This window comes from Gopherus flavomarginatus, chromosome 13 (genome assembly GCF_025201925.1).
Source record: "Gopherus flavomarginatus isolate rGopFla2 chromosome 13, rGopFla2.mat.asm, whole genome shotgun sequence".
NCBI lineage: Eukaryota > Metazoa > Chordata > Testudines > Testudinidae > Gopherus > Gopherus flavomarginatus.
Window position 1 is genome coordinate 17,888,818 of NC_066629.1, and position 27,941 is coordinate 17,916,758.

At 46.4% G+C, this 27,941-nt stretch overlaps 1 protein-coding gene across 9 annotated transcripts in view; it reads left to right on the forward strand.

Moving 5' to 3' along the window:
* The window catches only part of NTM (neurotrimin), a 701,070-nt gene extending 690,251 nt beyond the window's left edge, over positions 1–10,819 (forward strand). For 5 of the 9 annotated variants that reach the window (XM_050921713.1, XM_050921720.1, XM_050921712.1 and 2 more), the window contains 2 exons: positions 5,402–5,434; positions 10,109–10,819. In XM_050921713.1, coding sequence (XP_050777670.1) covers positions 5,402–5,434; positions 10,109–10,209 — 134 coding nt within the window. In that variant the 3' untranslated portion in view covers positions 10,210–10,819. Of the gene's footprint in view, positions 1–5,401; positions 5,436–10,108 lie in introns of those variants that run through there. The other 4 variants (XM_050921718.1, XM_050921719.1, XM_050921715.1 and 1 more) reach the window with 3 other exon arrangements.
* The last annotated feature ends 17,122 nt before the right edge of the window (positions 10,820–27,941 follow it).

Here is a 27,941-nt window from a genome sequence, read left to right on the forward strand (position 1 = left end):
CCACTGCACTGAGCCCAGTAGCTTGTGAGTTGGCTAAAGCACATTCCAGAAAGACATCCTCTCTTGCTGTGAAGACAGGGCCGACTCCAGGCACCAGCTTATCAAGCAGGGGCTTGGGGCGGCAACTCCACAGCAGGGTGGCACTTTCAGATATTTGGTGGCAATTCGGCGGAGGATCCCTCACTCCCGCTCGGAGCGAAGGACTTCCCGCTGAATTGCCGCAGATCGCGATCGCGGCTTCTTTTTTTTTTTTTTTTTTTTTTTTTTTGCCTGCTTGGAGCGGCAAAACCCCTGGAGCTGGCCCTGTTTGAAGACATTGAGAATCCACCACTTCCCTTAGTAGTTTATTCCAATATGGTTAATCACCCTCACTGTTAAAAAGCTGTGCTGATTTCTAATCTGGATTTGTCTGGCTTCAGTTTCCAGTTCTTCTTCTGCCTATTTCCACTAGATTAGAGTCCTTTCATATGCAGTATTTTCTCCCTCAGAAGCACTTATACACTGTAATCAAATAACCTCTCAATCTTCTTTTTGAATAGTTAAACAAATTAAGCTCTTTCAAGGATACTCTCCACTTCAAAGTTAGGTTTTCTTAACTACATCACTCCGGGCTGTGAAAAATGTCATGCCCTGTGTGATGTCATTTAGCTCAGCTAAGCCCCAGTGTAGACACTGCATCAGCTTTTCCATTATTTTGCTTGGGATTGATGACAGGCTAACTGAGGGCTTGGCTACACTGGAGAGTTGCAGCGCTGCGAACCCACCACCAGTGCTGCAACTTGCTCACCGTCCACACTTGCAAGGCACATACAGCACTGCATCTCCCTGGCTGCAGCGCTGGCCGTACTCCTGCTCTGCCTCGGGTACAAGGATTGCAGCACTGGTGATGCAGCGCTGCTCTGCAAGTGTGGCCACCAAAAGCACTGTAATTGGCCTCCGAGGTATTTGGAGGTATCCCAGAATGCCTGTTCAGCCACTCTTCCGGTTTGTTGTGAACTCCGGGCTCCCGGAGCTGCTTATTTTAAAAAACAAACACAGCTCCTGTTTGCTCAAGCAGAGGCAGGCAAGGGAATTTCTTTGGAATGTTCACAGTTTGCTTGAGGAGAGAAGGAACACAGCGGGGGGGAGGGGGGAGTCCGTTTTGGAGCAGCTGCTTATCTGGTCTGAAAGCTATTTAGGAATGCATAATTTGCATTTAGTGAATAAGAGGGGTGGGTGAAGGGGTCGAAACTTTTAAAATGATTGAAGGTTGGTGCTGTGTATCTTCCAGTCCTTAGAACTTGCAAGGCAGGGAGCTGACACAGCGTCAGCTCCAAAAATCCACTCTCTCTGTCTCCCCCACGCTCCCTGTCACATTCCACCCCCCCCCTTTTGAAAAGCACGTTGCAGCCACTTGAACGCTGGGATAGCTGCCCATAATGCCCATAATGCACCGCTCCCAACAGCGCTGCAAATGCTGCAAATGTGGCCACACTGCAGCGCTGGTAGCTGTCAGTGTGGCCACACTGCAGCGCTTTCCCTACACAGCTGTACGAAGACAGCTGCAACTCCCAGCGCTGCACACCTGCACGTGTAGCCAAGCCCTGAGCTATAGATAAGAATCATCTCACTTTCCCTTATTGAATATTGGCACAGCAATAGCACTCTTACATTCTTCTTGAACTTCTCTGCTATTTCAAGAGTTACTAAAAATTAACATCAGTGGGTCAGAGATCTCCTCAGCCAGCTCTTTTAGGACTCTTGAGTGCAAGTTTTCTGGACCTGCTGATTTTAAAATATTTATCTCTAGTGACTGTTGTTTACTATCCTCCTTAGTTAGTAATGGCCTACAAAGTACTTTGTCATCCTCACGTGATACATCCTGCTTCTTTCCAAATTTAGAACACACATACTTATTGAACACTTCTGCCTCATTAACAAATTTACAATCTCCATGTAGTAATGAAACTATGTAATTGGTAGGATTTCTTTTATTCCTTATATACGTTAAAAAATCCTTATTGTCCTTAGCCCTGCAAGCCATGGCATTTTCTTGTCTTTAGCTTCCCTAATCAATTTTCTGCACTGCATAACTTCTAATTTATATTGATTGCTATCTATTTTTTCCTTTCCCATTTGTTATATATTGCTTTATTTATTTTTAATTTCTGCCTTCACTTTTCCATTGAACAACAGTGGGCTTTTAGCCAAAGTTGACCTCTTTCTTGATGGTGGAATCAGGGACAAAAAGCCATCTAATAAACTCTTCTTAAATAGCTCCTAATTTTTATTCACATTTTTCTGTTTAATTTTTTTCTCCAAGTAAATTTTGCTCATCATTTTCTTCAGCTTTGGAAAATTAGTCCTTTTGAAGCCCCGAATATATATATTACTCGTCAGGACTGTCTACTCTTTGCCCATATTGAATGTAATCAGGTCTGATCACTGGTCCCTAGGCAACCACTAACTTCCAGTGCAGTGATTAATTCATCTTTATCCATCATAATGAGGTCCAAAATAGAGTTACCTTGGGATGGGTGCAATACCTTTGTGTTAGAAAGTGATCATCTAGAATTTTTAGAAGCTCTGATGATGCTTTATTACTGGCTGCATGAAACCAGCAGCCTATGCCTCCCCAATTGAATTCTCCCAGAACAACACACTTTTTCTCTCCACTCTTTACAGACAGATGGTTAAGAAGTATCTCACCATGCTCACTGGTTTGATTCGGAGGCCAGTAACATACCAGTACCCTTTTTGGGCGTTGGTAGCTAGCATTGATCCATATGCATTCAAAATCCTGGTATCAATAACTCTAAAACCAGTAATGTTGTCTTTAATGTAGAGTGCCATCCCCTCACTTCTTTTCCCACCGTCATCCACAGCTGTGCAAAGCAGATATGAACACTACCGAATCAGAATGGTAGTGTTTTAAAACCACTTTGCAGAATTATAAATGACTATACAAGGTGTATGTCAATAGAGAATTGGGCCTATAGGGAAGCAGTTTACTCTCTGAGTAGTCTCACTTACATGAATCTGATCCTTAATTATTTTGACCGTAAAATCTATTTACTGAGTCCTACAAACAGGGTTAGGGAGCCTGGCTTATTTTGTGGCTAATCTTGAATAAATATATTCCACCAAAAGAGAGAAAAGAGTTATTTTTTAAAATTATTATTTAACATACAGTACAGGGCATCCTGCTTAATTCAGTCACTGATTTGATTCTTTCTTTAATTTATGAAGACCTCTGGAACCAAATCTTTTTATTATTATTATTAAAAAAAACCCCATAAAACCTCAATTTCCACCCTTTATTGTGATCAATGCTGATTGCTTTAGGCAGGTACGATTAGATAATTCTATCTAGAAAGTTGCAATTAATAAGGATGGGGCATGGGAGAGAGAAAGAAAGAGACCAAGGGAAATCCCGAGAATAATAATAAAAGACAAGTGTAAATTCAAGGCACATTATTTAGACATTCTGGGCCAAACTCAATCCTGATGTAACTCCACCTTTGCACCATCAATGAATGTCTCTCTCAAGTTGAAGGGCCAGAGCCTCAAATGGTGTAAATTAGTGGGTCGTCCTTAAGTTTTATTACAGATCTTGCTGTCTGCTCTGCCATCTATGATGGCCAGGTCTGTAATAAAATCAGCTTCTTGTTTAAGGTTCAGTAGTGCAACCATGAGGCACACTGCTGAGAACTGGCATCAGTCATCTCATTAAAGCCAATGGGCCAACCCTTAATTTAAAGGGTAGGAATGGGCTTGATTGAAATCAGAGGTAGGAGCTAAGGCTGGCAGTTTCTGAAGTGGCCACTGCTTTTTGGGCACCTCTGATTTTGGGTGCCCTGCTTGTGATTTTCCAAATGGCTGAGCACCCCACAGCTCCAGATGAAATCAAAGGGTGCTCAGGACCACTGAAAAATCAGGCCCTATGTGTCTCAGAGGCACCCAGAATCAGTGACTCCTTTGGAAAAAGTTGGCCTGAATGTCTAACTTAAGGGCCAGATCCGGAGCTATGGTGATTAACGCCAGCTGAGGATCTGGCCCTAGATGTTGTTTTAAGACTAAATGATAATACTACTTTGCATTTGCAGTGCTTTACTTATGTAAAACGGCCTACAACTATTATCTAAATGAATTTCCCCGCCCTATGAGTGAGGTATTTACCAATCCTATTTTATAGATGAGGAAACTGAGGCAGAGAGGTGCTGTGACTTGCATAAGGGAAGGTAGCATTTTGAGTCAGTGGCCAAGCCAGGTTGAGAAGTCAGAACATGCTGATTCTAACCCCTGGGCTCATTTCTTCCAGTCGCAATTGCTCCCCACAATAGTTGACTGGTAATCCCAAATGTTATTGAGAAAGGCCTGTACATGCAGATATTTGAAGTTCCTTGTGCTCCAGGTTGCTCTTTGCACTCTTCCTGTCCGCCTGTCTAATTCTGAGACTCATCACCATCTGTTGCACATGGAGAAGGACTCATTTTTGTCCAAGCCAAGATAAAACCTACACCACCACCTTTGGCTTTTCTCTGTCTTTCTTCAAATCCACAAGGTTTAGTGTGGGATCAAGGCACTGCCTGAGCATTGCTAGGTGAATTATGTAGGCCGCTTTGCTGGTCTTCTCTGCATTCTCAACAGGAGCCTAACACTGCAATACAACCCTTCCCACCATTAGCTTGCACCAACGTCAGCTGAAACTAGTAAGACCTGACATTAGTGAGGATAATGCTATGTCCTGGGCCAGCAGAGGCCTTCAGTTAACTCACAGGGGCTCATCACTGCAGTAAAGAACAGGTAGATTTCTTGGATACAATTGGCATGACTGACCATCTGCCTGAAATCCCCCAAAGTGCGCTGATCTCATTTCCGACATGGGATGGGGCTGTCTCCTTCCCAGGATTGCTAGTCAGAACAGGGAAGGCGGGACATTGGTACTAGCCATTGGAGATGAGCTTGACCCAAATCCCCCATGCTTTGGGAGAGTTCCTGATCCAGTCTTTGCAAACGACCCTAGCTCTAATGGGACAAATAACCCACCCTCTGAGCTTGGAGAACATTGGGGAAACAACCCTGAACCCTGGGTCAGAACTATGTGGCTGGTTCTCCCCTGCCTTGTAGCCATCAGTTCACCCCTGTGCAAAAGGAACATCTAACGCTGCCAGATCTGCAGGGTTGTGCTTTATACTCTCTTTTGCACAGGGATGGATGACGACACAAGGTGCAAGTCAGTGGGAAATCAGGCCCAGCAAGCCTCAGACCTATCTCTAATAATACTAGTAACAGCCACCTTGACATTAGCAGGGGGAGTCAGAGGCTATGCAGGATGCTCAGTAGGGGGAAGAATCAGCTGAACTGTCTTTAAACGTCATTTTCCATTCACTTTAACCATGACTTGTTTTTTAATTTTTAGAAGAGACAACTACAGCCCTGACACCCTGGAAAGGTCAGTAAATGTGCTCCCCAAACTGTGATTACTCCCCAAACTCTGGTTTCGCTGCTGCCACCAGCCCCTCTGCTTCTGCTGTTCCTTGTTTTCCCGTGGCTCAGCTAACACCAAGGGATCGGCTGAGTGGAAGTCACAATCTCTTGTCCCGCAAACCACCGAGAGCACCAATGCAACTAAATTCCTCGTTGCACCCCGGCTTTGTGGGGACCGCTGCAGCCCACCCATTAATGCTTGCAGGGTTCTAATTCAGTAGCATTAGGAATTGGGAGCAAGAAATACACCTGTGATGAGGTGTAGCCATGCTTGTGTCCGGAATCCTGCAACCTGTCCTTTCTTGTAGCCTAACGTTCTGTAGAGACCTTCTCTGCACGGCCTTTTCCTCTGGATGCTGTGCAGCTCCCTGCCTAGCTCTCACTCTCTTTCTGTCCCCTTTTGCTTTGGCAAATAGCAGGAGTTTTTTCTGGTCTGATTCACTGGGCTTCAGAGAAAATCTGTCTCATTCGAGGTCCTTATTCCTCCCAGATGTTTTCAGCAGATAATTGATGCTTGTAACATTTCTCTAGGACACTACAGGGTTTGATAATTGGCCTCTTTGGACTGTCACATGTTTCCCTAATGAGCTGGAAGTAATGAATGCATGAGACCTGGAGAGCAGTCACAGCCTGGCCTCCTTATCAGCTGCACTGCTACTAACACAGCAGTGCTAGCTCCTGCCAGCAAGGGTTCCATTATTATCCACGCACAGCACTTGGCTCCCTCCAGAGCTTGCTCTGAAATTTCAGCAGGTTCAGCCCAGTTTTCAGGCACCCGATGCTTTCAGCTCTCCAGGATGCTGGATCCAACTTTGTTATGATAACCCCAGTTGACCCTCCAGTGCTGGCAAACATGGGCTTTTCTTTTTTGAATGCCATGGATAACAGGTACAAGAAGTGAAATCTGTTTAGCCAAAGGAAAAGAGCATGTTAAAAAAAAAAAAAAGCCAAGGATGGCTACACCCTTCTCTGGTGCCAGAGGGCGTCTAGACAAATGCACACCAGCGGCCAGAAACACTCAGCGTCTGATGTGCTCCCAACATGCTCAGCTCTTCAGAAAAGCTTACCACTTATTTTGGAGTCTAAAGAGGTCAAAGGAAAGTTCTTTTGAAAACCTGGTCAGAAATATCACAATGGGACCTGCTGGGACATTGTTGAGAAGTCTGGCCCCAGTTATGGGTCCTGAGTAGGACCAGTTGAAAATTTGCTGTCAAAACTGTTTTCCTATGGAAAATTAGGGGGTTGACGAAATGAAACTATTTTTTCTTGGAAAGTGTCTGCTTTTGTGGAAAATTTCAATTTATCACTGAAAAACAAAGTGCCTGGAGAAGGAAATGTTTTCATTTGGAAATGTTGCTTCTGCGGTGCCTTATGGGAGTTAGAGTTTGGTTGACTCATGTTCCCATTTTTCCCTTTGAGCTAGACTACCTGTCCAGACTACATCTCCTGTGGCCACGGACTGCCACCATTCACAGCCCATGGTGCATCATGGCAGATGTAGTCTGACCAGTTAGGCAAATGGGAACATAAAGCACCCTAACTACAAATTCCATGAGGCACTTCAGCACCATTTACAATTCAAAATATTTTGGTTTGCGACTGAAATTTTCAGTATTCAAATTTCCACCAAAAATTTGAAAATTTTGGTGCAAAATGTAGACAAAATAATACATAAGTAAATAAAAAATAAATGGCAGGAGGAAAAACCAACCAGTTTTGGTGCTGATCATGTAAAAATGTAGTTCAAAGCATGTATCCTAGTGCACTTTGTTTACACACATCGTTGTGTGTTACCCCTCTGTACCCTACTCCCTTTGCATCATGGGAGTTTAAAGACTGCTAGTGAACAGCAATGTTGAATCTGCATTCAGTCCTGCCCGCCACTCTTGATTCCATCTGGAGGGAGATATAAACCTTTTATACTTTACTAGCATGTTTTCTTTTGCATGAGATGTGGAATGAAACTCCTGGCTACTTCTTAAAAGTCGCAGGACTGTTTTCACAAGCATAGGGATCTTAACTATGTGATACAGGAGGTCAGAGTAGATGGGCACAGTGGGCCCTGCTGGCCTTGGAATCTATGAATCATGGTTTCCCGCTCCAGTTCCCCTGTTTACCTATCATTCTTGCAGCCATCTCAACAGAATGGGGGAATTCTTCATTCCCTGTATCAGGCAGCTGTGCAAAGCTGCTGTGAACTTTTTAAAGGCTGTTTAAGGTAGGGTGACCAGATGTCCTGATTGTATAGGGACAGTCCCAAATTTGGGGTCTTTTTCTTATATAGGCTCCTATTACCCCCCACCCCCTGTCCCGATTTTTCACATTTGCTGTCTGGTCACCCTAGTTTAAGGAAGGTGGATGCATTGCAGTTATGGGGAAGAGATCCCTCTCTATATAAAGTTTGGAGTCAGCTTGTAAGTTTACCAAGCATTTTTCACTCATTGGCTGGAAGGTGTTGTATAAACATTAGTCATTGGGCCAATTTTAGTTGCTCAGTGAGGAAGCTTTGAGTCCCTTCACCCCCTCTAGTCTGACCGGGCTTTGCAATCATCTTCTCTCGCACAACAGATCCTCTGCCATCCCTCCTTCCAGCTAGTGCTATAAAGTGGGTATGGCTGGGGGGACGGAGCCTGGCTGGGAAAAAGGCAGTGTGACCCAGACATCTCTGCTCTCCGAGCAATCATCAGTTGATAGCCTCTTAGGCTCATAAGCAGCTGACGCCAGTGAGAGCAGCCCCCAAATCAGGGGAGCCTAAATGTGATTTAAAGCCAACTTTGTGTCCCCACTCCCCAGCAGTTACTCCAACAACAGCCGAGGATCTGTCCCGTTAACTTTCTCAGGTTCTGTAGGACTTTCTGCTCAGGGGCGGCACCAGATACTAGCGCAGCAAACTTGTGCCTGGGGCAACAAGCAGATGGGGGTGGCCTGCCGGATGCTGTGAGGGCGGCAGTCAGGCTGCCTTCGGCGGCATGCCTGTGGGAGGTCTGCCAGTCCTGCGGCTTCGGCAGCAGGTATGCCAAATCCGTGTTACTGGCGGACTTCCCACAGGCATGCTGCTGAAAGCTGCCTGACTGCCATGCTTGGGGCGACAGAATACATAGAGCCGCCCCTGTCCCTGCTGCTGCTGGTATCTGTCAGGAAATCTTCCCCATCGGTCATCTCATTAGGAAATATTTTCATCTTGATGTTGGGATCTTTTCAGTGTATTCACTTGCCTTGTCATTTCTTTATTTTTTACTTTACACAATTATTATTATTACTACAGTAGAGCCTAGGACTTTAGGAGAACTGGGAGATAACAGCATGAAACTAATTAGTTATCAAGTCAAAATCTGTCCTCACTTCCATCCCTTCTAACTCCACCGAGTGCAGAATTCGGCCCCTCGCATAAGAGTTTTCAGCTTTTAATTTGTGTTTTCTTTTAGTTATCATTATTATTGTCTGAGCTAAACCAAAACAAGAAGTCCGGTGGCACCTTAAAGACTAACAGATGTATTTGGGCATAAGCTTTCATGGGTAAAAAAACCCCACTTGTTCAGATGCATGGAGTGAAAGTTACAGATGCAGGCATTATATAATGACACATGAAGAGAAAAGCGTTACCTTACAAGTGGAGAAGCAGTGTTGACAGGGCCAATTCAATCAGGGTGGATGTGGTCCACTCTGAAAATAATAGATGAGGAGGTTCAACTCCAGGAGAGGCAAAGCCACTTTTGTAATGAGCCATCAAACAAAAGGTGACTTCCAAGAACTGTAAACCTTAACTAACCCTCACAACACCCCAAGGTGCTAGGGAAGTATTTGCTGTCCCATTTATGTGTATGGGAAAAATGAGGAACGGATCATGGGCTAAGTTTTCAAAAGTGGCCACTGATTTTGGAATCAGTGGCCTCCTTTGAAATTTTTGGCCTGTGTGACTGGCACAAGGCCACGGAGGGGAAGAATTAGCTTCAGAGCTCAAGTTAGCATGCAAGAATCCTTGGTGTCCAGTCGCACATCCAGTTCACTAGGCCAGTCCCATCTCTGAGGCTTCTATTGCATGTGTGTTGACTTGTTTGGTAGAGCTTAGCTGGAAGAATGTGGCTCTTGGTTTTACGCTATAGAAGCTCAGTGGTTTGCGCATTGGCCTGCTAAACCCAGGGTTGTGAGCTCAATCCTTGAGGGGGCCATTTAGGGATCTGGGGCAAAAATCTGTTTGGGACTTGGTCCTGCTTTGAGCAGGGGGTTGGACTAGATGACCTCCTGAGGTCCCTTCCAACCCTGAGATTCTATGATTCTATGAGCTCAAGCTAAGGGACTGGTTAATTGCTGCATCAGCGTTTGGGCTCAGGCTGCATCCCAAACTCTGGGACCTTCCCACTTTGCAGGGTCCTTGAGCCTGGGCACCAACCCGAGCCTGAACGTCTACATCACAATTCAACCACCCTGCGAGCCTAAATCTGCTGGCAGAGGCCAGCCATGGATTTTTAATTGCAGATTCATTTCAGGGTGGGCATCCAAAGATGGACGTGCCCCAGCTCAGTTTTGCAGACATTGCCCTATGATTCTATGAATTAACCATGGCTAATTGGTTTATTTCTTGACTCCTCTGACTAACACCATCGGCTTTTTCCCTCACCCTCACTCTCCCGCTTTGCAGGCCCTGGAGCAGTGCATGATGGGAACAACGGCACATCAAGAAGAGCTGGCTGCATTGGGCTGCTTCCCCTCCTGCTGTTGCATCTGCTCCTCAAGTTTTGACCCAAGTGCTGATTCTGCGGAGTAGCGACAACCACAGCAACAAGAAGAAGAAAAAGTATAACATTTAAAAAAGAAAAATAAGCATTATAATAAAGAGAATGTATTACCAGAAAATCTGAGGGGGAGAGAGAGAGAGGGGGAGAAAAGGGAATTTTGAAAAAAAAAATCCATTTTTTTCTCGCTGAAGTTTTGACACAGCTGAACCTTTTTCTTTCTTTCTTTTTTTTTTTTTCTTTCTGCAATGGGCAAGTGTGCCGGTACCAAGGACCAACCAGTACATTTGGCTGAACAGGTCCCCCCGCTCCCCCACCACATCCCTCATTCCAAGGCAGCTGGCTCGGTCATTTCTTTCTGCTCGACTCTCCTCCCTGGATGATTACGGAGTCGGCTGTTTCAGCGCATGCATATGCAGACACACAGCATTTTTTTTTCCTGGAGATATTCCCTCCTTTTCATGGACTGTGCTGCCATTCGTGTTAGTATGAAACAAACAAGCAAAAACTGACGCCGAGACAAACGAAAAGGAACAAAGCAAACCAGTTGTTAAACATTTCTTCATTCTACTACGCACGGACATCATGGAGAATGAGGGATCTGATTCATTATTAATTTTATTAATTATATTTTCTGATGAGCCTAGAACGATTAGTTCATAAAAAACAAAAAAAAAGAAGTATGTTTATTAAGCATTAAAAACAAAACAAGCAGATAGTGTTGTTGTTAACTATGTGTGCAAGAGGTGGCATCTCAGCTTGTCTTAAGGTTTTTGCAAAATTGGTGTGAACAGTCAACAAGTCCTGTGGGGGGAAGAAAAGTGTTTTTACAAACAGTTCCTCCACCAGCATTATTGAAACTTCATCCATTTCTCTGGTGTTGAAGGCAGAAGATACTATGCTAGCTATGGCTATCTACATACTGTTTTGGAAACGGAAAAGCTGATGCTCACTGTATCTTGAATTGGATGGATATGCTTATTCTTTTTATGGGATATATACATATAGATATATATATATACATACACACATATATATATATATATATTATTTTTTTTGTTAGCCACATTATTTCTCAACAGACTCCTCCTTCTGCCATTCCTGCATGCTGTATATGGACTTAGCTGTGTATTGGTCGTCTTCTAAGAGATGATAGAGTTTCTTGATGATTGTGTAATCAATTCCTGCCTATTATTTTGTCCCCTCCTTCCCCTGGGTTATTTACATGTTGGAGACACTTATTTAAAAAAACCAAACAAACAAACAAAAAAGGAAAAGTAACAGATGCAGTGTCTCTTTGCAGGTTTGGCTATTCCAAGGGGAAACCATGTATAACAAGACAAATTTGTCATTCCCCCTTTTCAACACAGCTCGGGACGTTAACACAACACCACTGCAAACTGAAAAGGAATAAAACCCATCACCCCCCTTTGATTTGGCCATTGGCGGTTCTATGACACTTGTGTGGCTATGGGAGAAATTAACTTGCTTTATTTTATTATTTTGTTTCCGTCTTAGTGGACAAAACTGAAGAATGTGCTTCACATCGAGGTTCTGGGATAGCCACTTGGCCAGAGGCCCTCCGGTGTCCTTGACTTGTTGGGGGGGGGCGGGGGTGGGGACAAGAGGGAGAGGTTGTCTCTGACTAAACATTAAAAAGATGTTCCATGTTGCTGTTCAGCCTGGTTGTAGTACCTCATTGTGAAGCTTGAAGAATTGGTTGTAATGGTCAGGGGGTGGATCTGTGCTTCTATAAACAAGAAAATGTTAATTCTTCAGTAAACTCATGCTATCCCCTGAAGGAGAGAGGTGGGTTTGAGAACAACAGCCCAGATCCTCAAAGGTATTTAGGCTCCTAGTTCCCAGTGGGCATTAGGTACATAAAAACCTGAGGATCTGGGCCAATTAGCTCCAGAGTCCTGCTGTGAGTCTGATGGAGGAGATGCAGTCTCTGAGGAGGAAGAGTGGCAGACAGATGAAACCCTTATCCCTGCCTGGTGGCTATTACATGAATGTATGAGTGCCAGTGCCTCACCATGATGGATAATGTCCAGATGCAGCTGACATTTGGGGTGGGGGAATAGGAGAGAGATAATGCTAAATAATCATTAGCAACATCATGGCCAGGATTGCAGCATAGAATGAAGGAGGGAGAGTAAAAATCTCCCAATCCTGCTCAGCCCATCATAAGAGGGTTTGAGTCTCAAAGCCCAGTGAGGTCAGCTGAAAGACTCCCATTGACTTTACTGACTTTGGATCAGTGAGTTGGGTCTCCTGGAATAGACTGCTGAGGGCTGAGCCTGGGGATTGCTAGGAACTCTCACTTCCTCAGCAGCTTGTAGGATCAAGCCTTTCATTGACTAGGGCATGCTGCTCCTGTCAATCCCAGAAAGACAGACAATAGTGCAGAGCCCCAAAATGTGCTCTACTTTCAACAGGTCCTGACCTACTGGGGAATGTCTTCCATATTCCAATGCCTGTTAGTCATAGACTCAGACTTTAAGGTCAGAAGGGACCATTATGATCTAGTCTGACCTCCTGCACAACACAGGCCACAGAATCTCACCCATCCACTTCTATAACAAACCCCTATGTCTGAGTTATTGAAGTCCTCAAATTGTGGTTTGAAGACCTGAAGCTGCAGAGAATCCTCCAACAAGTGACCCATGCTGCAGAGGAAGGCAAAAAACCTCCAGGGCCTCTGCTAATCTGCCCTGGAAGAAAATTCTTTCCTAACCCCAAATATGGTGATCAGTTAAACCCTGAGCATATGGCCAAGACTCACCAGCCAGGAAAGAATTCTCTATAGTAACGCAGATCACAACCCATCTAACATCCCATTGCAGACCACTGGACATACTTAGCTGCTGATAATCAAAGATCAATTGCCAAAGTTAGGCTATCCCATTATATCATCTTCTCCATAAATTTATTAAGCTTAGTCTTAAGCTAGATGTGGCTTTTGCCTCTACTACTCCCCTTGGAAGGCTGTTCTAGAACTTCGCTCCTCTAATGGAGTTCTGTTCTTTTATTTTCAGGGGCTTCCTTGGTCTCTTTAATTGCAGAATTATGGTTCAGCTTTAGGGCTGAATTCCAATCTCATGTTCAGCTGTACAAATCCACTGAAGAATTTGACAGGGGGGATATGCTAAGCTTTCACTAGCATCACTGATAACAGGATCTGGCCCTCAGCAATTGCCAGCTTTTTTATGGCCAATGATCAAATTATCCTATAATAGCTTCCTGAAGGGATGAGGATTGATCAAAAGAAAGGAAGACAACTTCCACCCTGTTAGCACAAATGACTGAGCTCCTAAGGTGCTGATCGAATTAGCTGGAGGATCAAATTAACCAAGGGTTGAAGTAAGTGAAAGCTGCAGTTGAATCTAAGGGGATAAAGTAGTGAAGTGTACCATTCCATCCCCTGAGGAGAAAGATAAAATACATCAGTATCTGTTTTGGTGAAATGGGAATGGCCTGATGTCTGTGTTGTACCCCAAGGAGCAGTTAACCAGAGGGCACTAATCCCAGAGTACATATACATTCTTGCTGGTACCTAGCCAGAGGAGCACATGAAAATAAAGGCATGATAGCATGCAAAACACAGGAGAGAAATGGAGATGGATATGGAAAAGGTGTGGGCAAGGTTCATTTTAAATGGATGAATAGATGCCACAGCCAAAGCAGAATAAAAAAACTATCATTTATTTTGTGTGTAATTAACAAGGATTTGTTTCAGTGGTCAGCTCTCTTCCCACAATGGCATGGAGTGGAGCCTCACCTGTCTAAGTGACAGGTTCAAATCCAGCATGCAGTCTGGAAAGTGAAAGCACTTGGTCAGCAGGAGGTGGTACAGTAGCTTATGTGAAACGAGTTGGTGGGTCTCCATTGGGTTCCTTAGACACTTGTCCCCATCACAGAAACCACTAGCTCCATTAGTGCTTGTCAAGTGGTAATCTGTGCAGAGAAGCCAGAGTTTCAAAGGTGCACAGAGAATGAACTCTGCTTTATCTCTAGAAGTGTTGTCTCACCAGGGTGAGACTGAAGCCTGTTCATGCAGCACTGCTGGGCAATCTGGCATCACTGCTTCCTGTGCTCTGTGCATTTAAGAAAAAGCAAAGGATATTAGCAAAAGTATCTCAGTGGTTTGAGCATTGTCCTATTAAACCCAAGGGTTGCGAGCTCAATCCTTGAGGGGGCCATTCAGGGATCTTGGGCAAAAGTCTGTCTGGGGATTAGTCCTGTTTTGAGGAGGGGCTGGACTAGACTGCCTGAGGTCCCTTCTACCTTGATATTCTATGAAATGTCTCTCTTGAAACACTTCCTTCTAACCCTATTGCTGTAGGAATTCTGCCTGACTTCAGCCTTCTCTCCTAGTTCTGTCCCTGGAAGCATGCTGAAGCCAGGCTAATAGCTGTGGGACTCAGACATTGGGTCAATGTGGGAAGGGCAGATGGAGTCCACACAGGATGCTGCTTTGTATAACAAGCACTTGGACCTCATTTGCTGAACTGCTGAGTGACTGCAAATATTAACCTGGCACACCTTAAAAATCTGCCTAACAGACAGGTCTCCAAATTTAAGTGTCAACAGGAAATCACCATTGAGTGCGTGTGTTTCTAGAGGAGTCCCACAGGGATCAGTTCTTGGTCCTATGCTCTTTACCATTTTATTGAGGACCTGGAAGAAAAAAAATCACTGATGAAGTTTGCAGATGACAGAAAATGGGGGGAGAATAATGAAGAGCACAGGTAACTGTTACAGAGCAAAATGAATTGCTTGGTAATCTGGGTGCAAACAATCCATCGTTTAGTACGGCTACATGTACAAGTCTATTGCTAGGGACAAAGAATGTGGGCCTTACAGGATGTGGGGACTCATTTTCAATCAGGAAACAAAGTGTGGGTGGTAGAGATAATCAGCTGAACATGAGCTTCCAGTGTGGCACTGTGGCCCAAAGCACTAATCCTGGAATGCATAAGCAGAGGAAATCTCAAGTAGGAGCAGAGAGGTTACCTTACCTCTCTATTTGGCATGGGTGGGACTGCTGCTGGAATCTTGTGTCCAGTCCAGGTGTCTGCAATTCAAGAAGGATGCAGACAAATAGAAGAGGGCTCAGAGAAGAGCCATGAGAATGACTGCAGGATTAGAAAACCTGCCCGACAGTGATGAGAAGGAAGGAGCTCAGTCTAGATAGTTTAATAAAAGCAAGGTTTAAGGGTGACATGACTACAGTCTAAGTACCTGCACGGGGAACCACTACCTGATAAATGGGCTCTTCAACCTAGCAGAGAAAAGCCTAGTACAGTGCAGTGGCTGGAAGTTGAAGCTAGACACATTTAGACTGGAAATAAGGTGCTGATTTTTAACAATGAGAATAGTTAACTGTTGGTACAATGCACCAAGAGTTGTATGGATTTGCCATCATTGGCAATTTTGAAATTGAGTGGCTGTTTTCCCCCTCAGGCTGTGTTCTAGGAATACTTCCAAGGAAGCCCCAAGGCCTGTGTCATTCAGGAGGTTGGACTAGGTGACAATGGCCCTTTCTGACCTTGGAACCTATGACTCTCTGAACACCAACTGCTCAGAGAGAAACTCCAGCAGCCCAGCACTGTGCAGTGTTTCACTCCAAGTTGCATTAAAAGGGAAGAGCAGTAGTGGACCTGCTCACCATGCACCACCTTGGGTAATAACTACCTAAGAATACAAACCCCACAGTTGGCTGACTTCTGCCCTGCCCAACTAGCTATGGTCTTTGCCTCCCTTTTGCTGCATTCAGTCTGCCTTTTCCAGTCTGTCCCCCTTCCCTGAGATTCTCTTCTTCCAGACCACCTCAATCTTCTGCTCCCCTTAGCTTTCTTGGAGCAGCCAGCAGCATCCACCTGTGGAGACAAGCAGGGAAGGCAAAAGTTAAAAACCAGAGGAACCAAAACAAATATAGCCTCAGATCATGCTAACATGTGTAACACCCACTGTGTGTGTTACAGGTCTTCCTCTACAGTACTAGATATAGGGTGTTTTAGCTCCAGCTATTGGAATTTATGCTGTTTCAGCTGTGAGGTTTTGTTCAATCCCTTCTGTGCCACTGAAGATGGCTGCCTCATCAGTCACCAGGGCTGCCTGGAAGATTCAGGGGGCCTGGGGCAATGTGGGGGAGCTGCAGCACTTGTACTCACTTGGCAGCAGTCCATGTCTTCCACAACCTTTCAGCAGCAAGAGGCCCTTCAGTGCTGCTGAAGACGTGGAGTGACTGAAGGGCCCCCTGCTCCTGGGCCAGGGCTTGTGGGGCCCCTGCAGGCCTGGGGCAAGATGCCCCACTTGTCCCCCCTCTGGGTGGCTGAGAGCCACACATCCCTTTAACCTGTGAGTAGTAGCATGGGGCAGCTTGGGCATGCAGCTGAAGTTAAACCCATAGGGTGACTAGATGTCCCAATTTTGCAGGGACAGCCCTGATTTTTGCATCACTGTTATATAGGCTCCTATTCCCCCACCCCTTTCTAATTTTTCACGTTTGCTGTCTGGTCACCCTAAGCCCATGCATCATAATCCACGGCACCTGCCGGCCCAGCCCTGGACATTTGCAGGGTCGCCTTGCATTTTAATAGCACCCTGCAGTGCTGCGGCTCTGCCAGCAGGTGGTGCTGTGTGAGGTTATAAATGAGCTGGGCTGCCGGCCAGCCCCACGCACGTGATCCGAGATGGTCTGCCTGCAGGAGGCTGGGTGTGTTGGGTTCCCCTGCGCCCCAGCTCCGTCACCTCGCTCTTTAGGGCTGCACGTGGCCAAGGTAAGCGAGGCCAGCTTGCTGCTGCTGCTGTAGTGGGCAGGGGGTGGAAGGAGGCCTGGGGGGCCCTTCCTCATGGCATTTCTTTGCCCCACTGTGTTAAAATGTTCGCCAGGCCCCATGTTCTTAACCACAGTTCTGTGCCTCTCCCTTTGCAAAAAGTAACAGCAAATACTGGCTCATGCCCGGAAGGGCCAGTTCTGTGCATTGTCCTTGCATTGAACTTAAATCACTGCTCTTTGCACTGGCCCCCTGCAGCCCTTGCCTGGTTTTTCCAGCTGCCTCCCAGCTACCCACTGCGAGAGGGAGGGAGGAGGAAGGACCATTGTTTGAGGTTCAGAGGTATTAGCAGGGCTGCAGGTTCCTCTGAATTGGGGCAGCCTAAATAGCAGGTTTCCCCAACTCAGAAACCATGTAGCGCTGGGGTGGGCAGAGCAGCAGGTCTGCCCTTCCTGCAGAAGTGAGGGAGCTGTGCCCTCCATTGTGTGCATGCAGTCTGGGCAGAATGCATCAGGGATGTGGTTTGAGCATTGGACTGCTAAACCCAGGATTGTGAACTCAATCCTTGAGGGGGCCAGTTGGGGATTGGTCCTGCTTTGAGCAGGGGGTGGACTAGATGACCTCCTGAGGTCCTTTCCAACCCTGATATTCTATGTGACTGGAATGTTTTAGGTGTATGAAGGCAGGGTGTGCCCCAAGACCTTCCATCCCAAATAGAAAATTGAGAACGCCACCCAGCAGCAGGGAGCTGGTGTGCATCCAAACAGGCACTGATTAAAGCTGCCTTGGGCAATGGGCCTACTATCATCTGGGGTGGAGCAGAGGGGCAGCATTGCCCCCTATGGCTTGTACAAGGGGGGTGGGGCTCAGAGGGTGTTCCTGGCCAATCTGTTTCACTGTGGGGCAGCAGTGCAAGATGCTCAGAGCATCAAGGGAGGGATGATTTGAAAGCAAAGAAGGAGTAAATATCTCCAGTGGTTGGCAATGGGACACTAGATGGGGAGGCTCTAAGCTACTACAGAATTCTTTCCTAGGATCAGGGCCACTGAGAGCTGGTTTGGGCCCTGGTGAAAACAATTTCAGCCCCCCCCTCCCCCCAGCAAGGGTGGACTGGCTAGACAGGGCCAGGGAAGCTGGGCCCCGTTCCAGACTGCCATGCCCTAGTAATTTGTACCTGCTTCCCCCCTCCCCTTGACACCCCTGCCTAGGATGCTCCCTTCTAACCTTAAAGTCTGTGAGTGGATATGTTTGGCAGGTGCCTCATTAGCTCCAATTCAGTTTTGTCCAGTGTTGTGTGCATGCTGCAGTCTGAGCAAAGATGCTCACTTACCATTCCTGCTCAGGATCTTCATTAAACTTCCCCTCTGGTTATGCCCTGGGCCAGGTGGCCCTTCCTCTCATGAAATCTCCTCCACTTCCTCCTTCTGATGCAAAAGCCATCAGGATGCCATTGCTGCACTTGACAGATCTGTGGGATTGCATGAAGTTGTTCATGTCTCAGGAACAGTTACAACTACTCCAGTGCCTGAAAGTATAGAAATGCCAAGCTGGAAAGGACCATGAGACATCCTCTCCTAGTCCATCCCCCTGCCCTGCTGCAAGACCAAATACATCTAGATCCCTGTCAGGTGTTTGTTCAAACTGTCCTTAAAAACCTCCAGTGAGGGGGATTCCACAGCCTCCCTAGATAACCTGTTCAACTTTAGAGTTGGAAAGCTTTTCCTAATATCTAACTTCAGTCTCCCATGCTGCCGCCCATTACTTCTGGTCCTACATTCCATAGGCTACACTAGTGTGATTACCCTCCCAATACCCATTTTGTAGCTAGGGCAACAGGCACTGAGAGTTGAAGGGACTTGGTGCAGGGAGGTGCTGATACCACTATCCTCTGTCCTGTGTCCCCATTCCTTTGGCTCACTCTTACCTCCCCCCCACCCAAACTGCAGACCCCAAAAATAGCCACAACTCAGTTAATTTAAAAAGCTCTTACTGGGATGAGGCATGCAAGAAGGGAAATGAGGGTCACGATCACACCAGGAAAACACAAAAGCCGATGAAGGAAAGAGTCAGGCTCTGGTCCTATAAAGACTGATGCAGCTTACACATGGGAAGTGCTCCGGTGAAGTCACCAGCACTGCTCCCAGCTTGTACAGTTGTGCATGTGAGCTTTTGCTGGATTGGGGCCTTCAGTTGGCTGCTTTTGATGCGTTTTGACTGTGGTGCTGGGTTCTTCTGAGCATGGAGAGCTGGGTTTTTTCCTGGGAAAAAGCCTTGTCCTCTAGCTAATATTTGGCTTTGTGGTTGCTTTGCTTTATTGCTGATGCCAGTGTGCAAGGTCCCATTTTCATGTGTTCAAACAGGCCAAAGTAAGTTAGAGTTCAGAACAGACCTGGGGATGGTGATTGTCCTTGTGCAAAAGTTGTGAGGAGAGACTATTGTCTGAATCTTGGAAAGATAGGCCTACCGTCTGCCAGCATTTAGGCAGGGGAAGAATTTTAGATATGAAAAGGCATAATAGTTTGAGACTTAATTGCTAGAAGGGAACCTCAGATCATCTTGTCTGACCTCTTGTATATCCCAGGCCATTACGTTTCACCTATGTGAAACCCAAAGACCAGTTAGACCCAATGCGTTGCAGTCTCCAGGAGACTAAGCTGTGTTCCACTGGCAGAAACCAGGAAGCTATGGTGCCACCAGGGCCCAAGGCAGTGTTCCCTCTAAGTTTTTACATCCATGTGCTGAGTGAATGTTGTTAGGTGCACCAATATGGAAGGGACATGTTTTTTGGGGGTGGTCTAAGGGGTTAGAAGTGTGGGAGGGGACTCAGGGCTGGGGCAGAGGGTTGAGGTGCAGAGGGGGTGTGGGATCTGGCTGGGGGTGCAGGCTCTGGGGTTGGGCCAGGGATGAGGCATTTGAGGTGTGAGAGGGGGCTCAGGGCTGAGGAAGAGGGTTGGGATGCAGCCAGGGATGAGGTCAGGGCTAGGGGCAGAGGGTTGGGGTGCAGGGAGTGAGGGCTCTGGCTGGGGATGCAGGCTCTGTGGTGGGGCCATGGATGAGGGGTTTGGTGTGCAGGCTTCCATGGGGAGAGGACTCCTCCAGCCCTCTTTCACTACAGTGGACAGGGGAGAGAGTTTCGCCCTGCCATGGCAGCTCTAGCAGGGTTGAAGTGAGAAGTGCCTCTACCCACTAGGCACCTGCAGCCCTTAATAGCCTACTGAGCAGCCATGCAGCTTACAGGGAACTTGGGCCCAATTTAAGGTCCCCTGTAACAGCAGGGAATTGATTAGGTGAAACACTCCCAGATTAGCCCAGCAGTTGAATGTCACCTTACAGAATCAGACTTGCCAGCTTGGAGGGGATCTCTTGAGATCCCCTGTGCCGAGGCAGGACCAAGTAAACCTAGACCCTCCCAGGTAGGTGTTTGTCCAACCTGTTCTAAAAAATGTTGAATGATGGTGATTCCACAGCCTCCCCAGGCAACTTGGTCCAATGCTTAACTACCTTTAGAGTTAGGAAGTTTCCTAGTGTTTATCCTAAATCCTCCTTGCTGCATAAGGTGGTGAAAAATCCCAGAACTCAATGGGACTCTGCACCATACAGTTTCTCACACACCTAAGTGTTTGCAGGATTGTGGTTATCATTATCATGAGGGCTGAAAACAATACTTCATAAGCCTGGTTATCAGCACCCCCACAACTAGGGTCTGATTTTCAGTGCCCAACAAAAACCTAGCCACCGCTTTTAGTACCTAAATAAGTGCCTGATGTCTATCAACATGCAGCCCCAGATTAGTTTAAAAGCATCATTCCTTACCATTGAGTTTAAAAGCATTGTGCTTCCTAACCAGTTGATTGGTTAGTTTGTAGTCATTTGTTGCGTGTTCCATTTCTTCCTGTCCATCATAGGTGTTTGCTGCTGCGTTCCACTCCAGAGGTGGCTGCTTGCCCACAGCAGTTGAAATAATTGTATATAAGTTTGTAGAGTGCATTAGAAGGGTCCAATAGGTTTCTGCAGCAGAAGGCCAACTTGCCACTGTAGAGGAGACACATGGGCTGTTTCAGGGGAGATGATGGTGTCAGCCCAAGTTGGGAGCAACCCAAGGTTTTTGGCTTTCAGGAGGAAATTTCGCTCACATGCTCAGTTGATGATCTCCACCCAGGTCTTAGGCCCTGATTCTCAAGTCAGGTCCCCTTAGCACAATCACCTACAGCTTCCTGGGTCCAGTAAGACCACAGGGGTCCAAGCAAGCAGCTCTGATTGCAGGAGGAGATCTGGGGATGAAAGGCCACCCCTGCCAAGCCCTAAAAAATAATTCTATCCATCCCTCCCTCCTTGCATTATAGCTTCATAGATTTCAAAGCCAGAAGAGACCATTTTGTTCATGCAGTCTGCCTCCTACCCACTCAAGGCAGTAGAATCCCATCCAGTGATCTCAGACAGCCTGCCTGATAGCAGAGAGGCAAGGATTGGGAGGTTTTGCAGTTTGGGCTTTCCTTTCACTGTTCCACATCCTACTTCAGGAAAATTGGCAGGGCGATGCTCACTGCTGCCACCCATCAACTAAGTGGAGGGTTTTTAGTCTCCAGCCCTCTAGTGCCAAACTAGCATAATAAATTTTAATTGGGCACATACATATAGCATACCAATAGGGAACTGGGAAATAGGGAAGCATTGTCTGTACAGTGTATTGTTAAAGCTAGCCCTACAATAGAATGTCTGGCTCTAGTGGCCACACAGCAAGCCAGACATAGAAATACTGGGGAGAGTTTAAGGAAAAAGTGATCCAGGGGTTGGAAAACAAGCCATGTGATGGAGCTCAACCCAGGCAGCTTAGTGAAGAGAGGCGACTTGGTCACTGTGGCTAGGTATTTACTTGTGCAAAGACATCTTGGGGGGGGGGTGGCCTTTGAGAAAGGCACAAGAAGATTCAGTGGCTGGATGCTGAAGTGCCATACATTCAGCAGTGAAGTAAGAAGCAAGGGTAATTAAAGAGTGGAACAGCTTACCAGGGGAGTTGTGGCCTCCCCATTGCTTGGAGTCATTAGTTAGATTGCATTTTTTTAGAAAGGTATCTGGGAGAAATTCTATGGCCTGGCTATGCAAGGGGTTGGGCTGGATGGTCATGGGAGTCCCTTCTGACCTCTGCTCATTCCCTCACTTCATGGCCCAGGAAGAGAACAGGAAGCTCTGCATTGCCCTCAGTGTGCTCATAACACTTGCTGCAGTGTATTAAAACAATGTCTATAATGCAGTCTCATATTTCATGGCTTCAACTGGTCTGCAAGGGTCAGGAAGGAATATTTTTCTCTAGTGCACAAGTGAGCAGCATTGTGTATTTATATTTCCAGAAAGCCTTTGACAAAGTGCTTCACCAAAGGCTCTTACATAAAATTAAGCTGTCATGGGATAAAAGGGAAGATCCTTTCATGGACTGAGAACTGGTTTAAAGACAGGGAACAAAGGGTAGGAATTAATAATAAAGTCTCAGAATGGAGAGGGGTAACTAGTGGTGATCCCCAAGGGTCAGTCCTAGGACCAATCCTATTCAATTTATTCATAAATGATCTGGAGAAAGGGGTAAACAGTGAGGTGGCAAAGTTTGCAGATGATACTAAACTACTCAAGATAGTTAAGACCAAAGCAGATTGTGAAGAACTTCAAAAAGATCTCACAAAACTAAGTGATGGGCAACAAAATGGCAAATGAAATTTAATGTGGATAAATGTAAAGTAATGCACATTGAAAAAAATAACCAATTACACATGCAATATGATGGGGGCTAATTTAGCTACAATGAGTCAGGAAAAAGATCTTGGGAGTTATTGTGGACAGTTCTCTGAAGATGTCCATGCAGTGTGCAGAGGTGGTCAAAAAAGCAAATAGGATGTTAGGAATCAAAAAAGGAGATAAAGAATAATATATTATTGCCCTTATATAAATCCATGGTATGCCCACATCTCAAATACTGCATACAGCTGTGATCTCATCTCAAGATAGATATACTGGCACTAGAAAAGGTTCAGAGAAGGGCAACTAAAATGATTAGGGGTTTGGAGAGGGTCCCATATGAGGAAAGATAAGAGGCTAGGACTCTTCAGCTTGGAAAGAGAAGAAACCAAAGGGATATGATAGAGATATATAAAATCGTGAGTGATGTGGAGAAAGATAAGGAAAAGTTATTATTTATTCTCTTAATACAAGAACTAGGTGTCACCAAATGAAAATAGGCAGAAACAAAACAAAAAGGAAGTTCTCCATGCAGTGCACAGTCAACTTGTGGAACTCCTTGCCTGAGGAGGAGGTGAAGGCTAGGACTATAACAGCATTTACAAGAGAACTGGATAAATTCATGGTGGTTAAGTCCATAAATGGCAATTGGCCAGACTGAGTAAGGAACAGTGTCCCTAGCATCTGTTCAGAGGATGGAGATGGATGGCAGGAAAGATCACTTGATCATTGCCTGTTAGGTTCAGTCCCTCTGGGGCACTTGGTATTGGCCACTGTCAGTAGACAGATACTGGGCTAGATGGACCTTTGGTCTGACCCAGTATGGCTGTTCTTATTCTGGGATGGGATTCCCCTGCTTTCCTCTGAAGACTTGGTTTTGGCCACAGCTGGAGACAGGACAGTAGATGCAGTGAGCCAGTGCTCTGAGGTAGTGCAGAGAACCCTCTTTAGCAGATGTCTAGTGACGAGTTGTTAAACTGCATGCCAGATTTGGGGTCAGGAAGGAATTTTTCCCTGGGTCAGACTGACGGGGACCTTGGGCTGGAGGTTGACCTTCCTCTTCAGCACGGGGCACTGATTGCTTGCTAGGATCCCCTGCCACTGCAGGGGCCTCAGACCCAGGGATTACCTTAGTCTCCCCTTTTCTCAGCCTGCAGCCCAGTTTTAGTCTCCTGGAGGCCAAAGTGCTCTAGGCTAACCCAAACTATTGGGCAGGGGTGACTGGCTGTAACTGAATGTTGTGTTATACAAAAGGTGAGGCTATGAGCTCATGGTACTTGGTCCAACTCTATGACACTATCTACTGGAACACTGTCTTGCTCTGGTCTCATGCATCCCCCATAGTGCCGTGGTAACAGCTGCATCTTGCCCCATTTTCGTTCTCTGAATCCTCTGATTGCATCTGTTAACATGCCCCGGGTCAAGGAATTGCACCTTAAATCCCTGTAGTGCCTGGCCCTCAGCTTAAATTCTCTTCGCCGCTGAGGAATCCAAGCTGAGTTTCACCTTTCTGAAGAACTGAGCTCCTCAGCTCCCTGCATCCTTATGCTGGCTGCCCTCTGCTCCGCCTTCGCTGGTTCTTGTAATCCCCATGATATAATAAGGCTGCCACATCAATTCACAGTATTTTACTTGTGGCCTCCCTAGACTTACACTGCATTTTGGAACAGCTGCTGGTGATTTGCCACATTTCTTGAACCATCCTGGGATTTTCTTGGGCTGGGGTTGAGTTAGCCTGTTTTTTTAACATGGTGGACTGAGCAGAAGGCTTCATTTCTCTCCCAGAGCATGTAGAAGGTATAAGGTAGCCTTGGAATGACTTTCCTTCCTGAGGTTAGTTTGTGTTAGAATAATACTTCAGATCTTCTCTGGTGTGTTCCACTTGAGGAATTCAAAGACATTAACAGGTAATGCCTCATGGCAATGCCTTGGAAGGTGGGATCATGTGCTATCTGGCAGATGGGGAAACAGGCACAGAAAGGGCAAGGCGGTAGAAGAGCTGGGAACAGAACCTTGGTCTATCTTCCTGTCATGCATCTTCATTTCAGGGCCAACCACAGCACATATTGTAACATTTGACCCCCTGGTGGGCCTCCCTTGTTCCTGAATGCTGTTGGGCCAAACTCAGCCCCAGTGTAACTCCACTAGCTTCAGTGGAGTTATACCAGGTATGGGATTTGGCTTGATGTATCATGGTAGAAGGTTGTCAGTTGCTAAGCAAGTGTCACCTGTATTCAGCATCCTGGGAAGATGGAGAACCAGACAATTTACATGGCTGTGATTTTATATGGGATGCACCAGCCCATCTCATGCACAACTGTGGCATGCCAGGCTGTTGGCCTCTGGAGTTAATACAGCTCATGCAAGGCTTCTGATGAGGGGCAGTTTTTGGGGCTGACTGTGAACCTGCCTGGCACATTCCCAGAGACAGGTGGCATGAAAGCCCCAGGACAGGCACCACACATCTTCTAAGATCCAGTACAGTTCAGAGATGTGCGATCAGTTGTTTTACAGGACAGTAGTGTCTGCTGCTTCCCTGGTGCCTGCATCCAGCCCTGCTGTCTCTGCTTAGTCTGAAAATCATCAAGCTTTGCTCTGTCCTCAGCAGGACTGGGAAAAGCCAGCCTGCTTGGTTTTCTCCTGACCATTTGCATGGGGAAGGAAGAGAAGAGACCTGCCACCCAACCACAGGAGGGGAAGGTGAACAGGCACTAGCCACAGGGACTGTGTCAAGGGATTTCCCCCCTACTTTGAACTTTAGCGTCCAGAAAGTGGGGACCTGCATGATCACTGTAAGATTAATTACTAGCTTAAATTTGGTATGCTGCCACCAGCCAAAAATATAGTTTGGAATACTTCCTGTTTCCCCCAAAACCTTCCCTGGGGAACCCAAACCCATTGGATCCTAAAACAAAGGAATTAACCATTCCCTTCCTTTTCCCCCCACCAATCCCTGGTGAGTTTAGACTCAATCCCTTGGATTCCAAAACAAGGGAAAAAATGAGGTTCTTAAAAATAAAGCAATTAAAGAAAAGAAAAAGTAAAAACTCTAAAATCAGGATGAAAAATGCTTACAGGGTACTCAGATTCATATAGCCTAGAGGGACTTCCCCCCCACCCTGCCTGAGATTCAAAGTTACAGCAAACAGAGGTAAAAATCCTTCCAGCAAAAGACACATTTACAAGTTAACAAACAAAACTAATCTACCTTGCCTGGCTATACTTACAATTTTGAAACATAAGACTGACTCAGAAAGATTGGGAACACTTGGGTGTACCTCTGGTCCCTCTTATCCCCAAGAGTGGGCAAGAGTCCCCTCATTGGTCCTCTAGTCAGGTGTCAGCCAGGTTTACTAAGCTTCTTAACCCTTTACAGGTAGGAGAGACATTAGCCCTTAACCATCTGTTTAGACAGGCTGTGTTAGTGATTTCAGGAAGAGGGCCTTGTGGGGTTGATCCTGGGGAGCAACCCAACATCCTTTCTCCCCCTGCACAGAAAGTGCAGCCATAGTGGTCCAATGTTGTTGGACCCCATGGTCCCATATGGGATCTTGGCCTGCCTCATTAATTAAGTCCCATCTCCACCACATGCAGCTTTGACAGAAGGTCCCATAAAGACAACGAGGTGATTAAACAGCAGCTAGAAGGGGACTGAGGTAGAGATCCCAAGATCAGACTCCCACACCAAATTAATCCCTCAAGCAGTCCTGCCTCTTGGGGTCTAAATAAAAACAATTTTGTAACTTGGTTTTTAATGCACAATGGTCAGCACTTGTGGTCTAGACAGCCTAAGCAGTTGGGTCAGGTGCAGCCTAGTGCTGGGTTTGCACCTCTGCTGTGAGAGAGCAGTTTGGCCTGCCAGGTGTGGGACAAGGGTGCCTTTGTGGTCAAGGTGGCTACAGATTTCTTAAAAAGGCAGGGCAACCAAGTGGCCTCTTTGTGGAATTGCAGTCTGGGCAGAAAACCAATGGTAGGCCAGCAAAGTAGATGTGGACTGGCTTCTCAGAGTCAGACAAGTCTGTATGGAGGGCCCTATTTCTGCCCCTCTAATTTAGCTCCTCCCAGGGGAGGGGCTTATTCATTTTGGATCTACAAAGGGAAATAGCTGCAGATGTACAGAATAGCCAGAAACAGACTGACATTTTCAAAAGGGCCTCAGCAAGTTAGGTAGTCATCTCATTACATTTCAGTGGGATGTGGGTGACTAACTGGGAGTCAGTGATACCTAGCAGGTAGAGCACTGGATAAGGATGTAGGAGACCTGAGTTCTATTCCAGCTCTGCCATTGGCTTGTTGGGTGACCATGGGCAAGTCTGATCAACTCCCCATGCCTCAGTTTCCCCATACATGAAATGGGGATATTGGCACTGACCTTTTTAAAGTGCTTTGAGATGAAGTGCCACATAAAAATTGGGTATTAATGTCCTTGCAAATCTCAGCCATAAACCAGAGAGAGAAAGGACAGAAATAGTGCAGACATCCAAGAAAGTCCCCCATTCTCCTAGCCAGCCTTCTCCCACTTGATAAAATCAGTTATGAGTCAAAAGGACAAGTAGCCAACCTTTTACTGCTTGGAGCTCAGTAGGAGCATCATCCAGAGGCTACTGAACTAATTAGAACAGCTCCCAGAGTGTATCAGGAGGCTTTGGGGCAGGCCCTCAGGAAAGACATGACACCATTTAGCAGCATCACAATGCTGGTGTGTAACAGTGTTGGGACTTACCACCACAGCACCTCCTGCTGTTTGCTCCAGGAGTTACCACCATCCAGTGGAATGCTCCCTCTTGGTGTTGTCCCATCCATCATCTCACCCTCAGTTGGCATGTTAACCCACATTGCACCCAACCTGCAATGTGCTTTTTGAGCCACTGCCTCCAGTGTAGTGGGTAGGCCTGGGTCCCCCCTTGTCTGGGTCCTCCCCACTGCCTACAGCAGTGGCTCTTAGTCCATCCTCACCCCCTTCCAGGGGGTCCAATCAGCTGTCTCTCTGCACCCCAGCCAATGTGGGCAACTGCACTCCTAAAGTCACACCCCTCTTGGCAAGGGGTTGGTACAGCCCTAGACAGCCACTCTCATCAGCAAGGTGTAAGGCAAGGGGGGACCCAACCCAGGGACCCTCTAGTGTCAGCCATCCTGCCCACCTTCTCTCCCTCCATCTGTCCAGATCCCTGGGCCACTTCCCCCTTGGCTCCTCACACCAGCTAGCCCCTTCCCCTCAGGGCCTACAGCC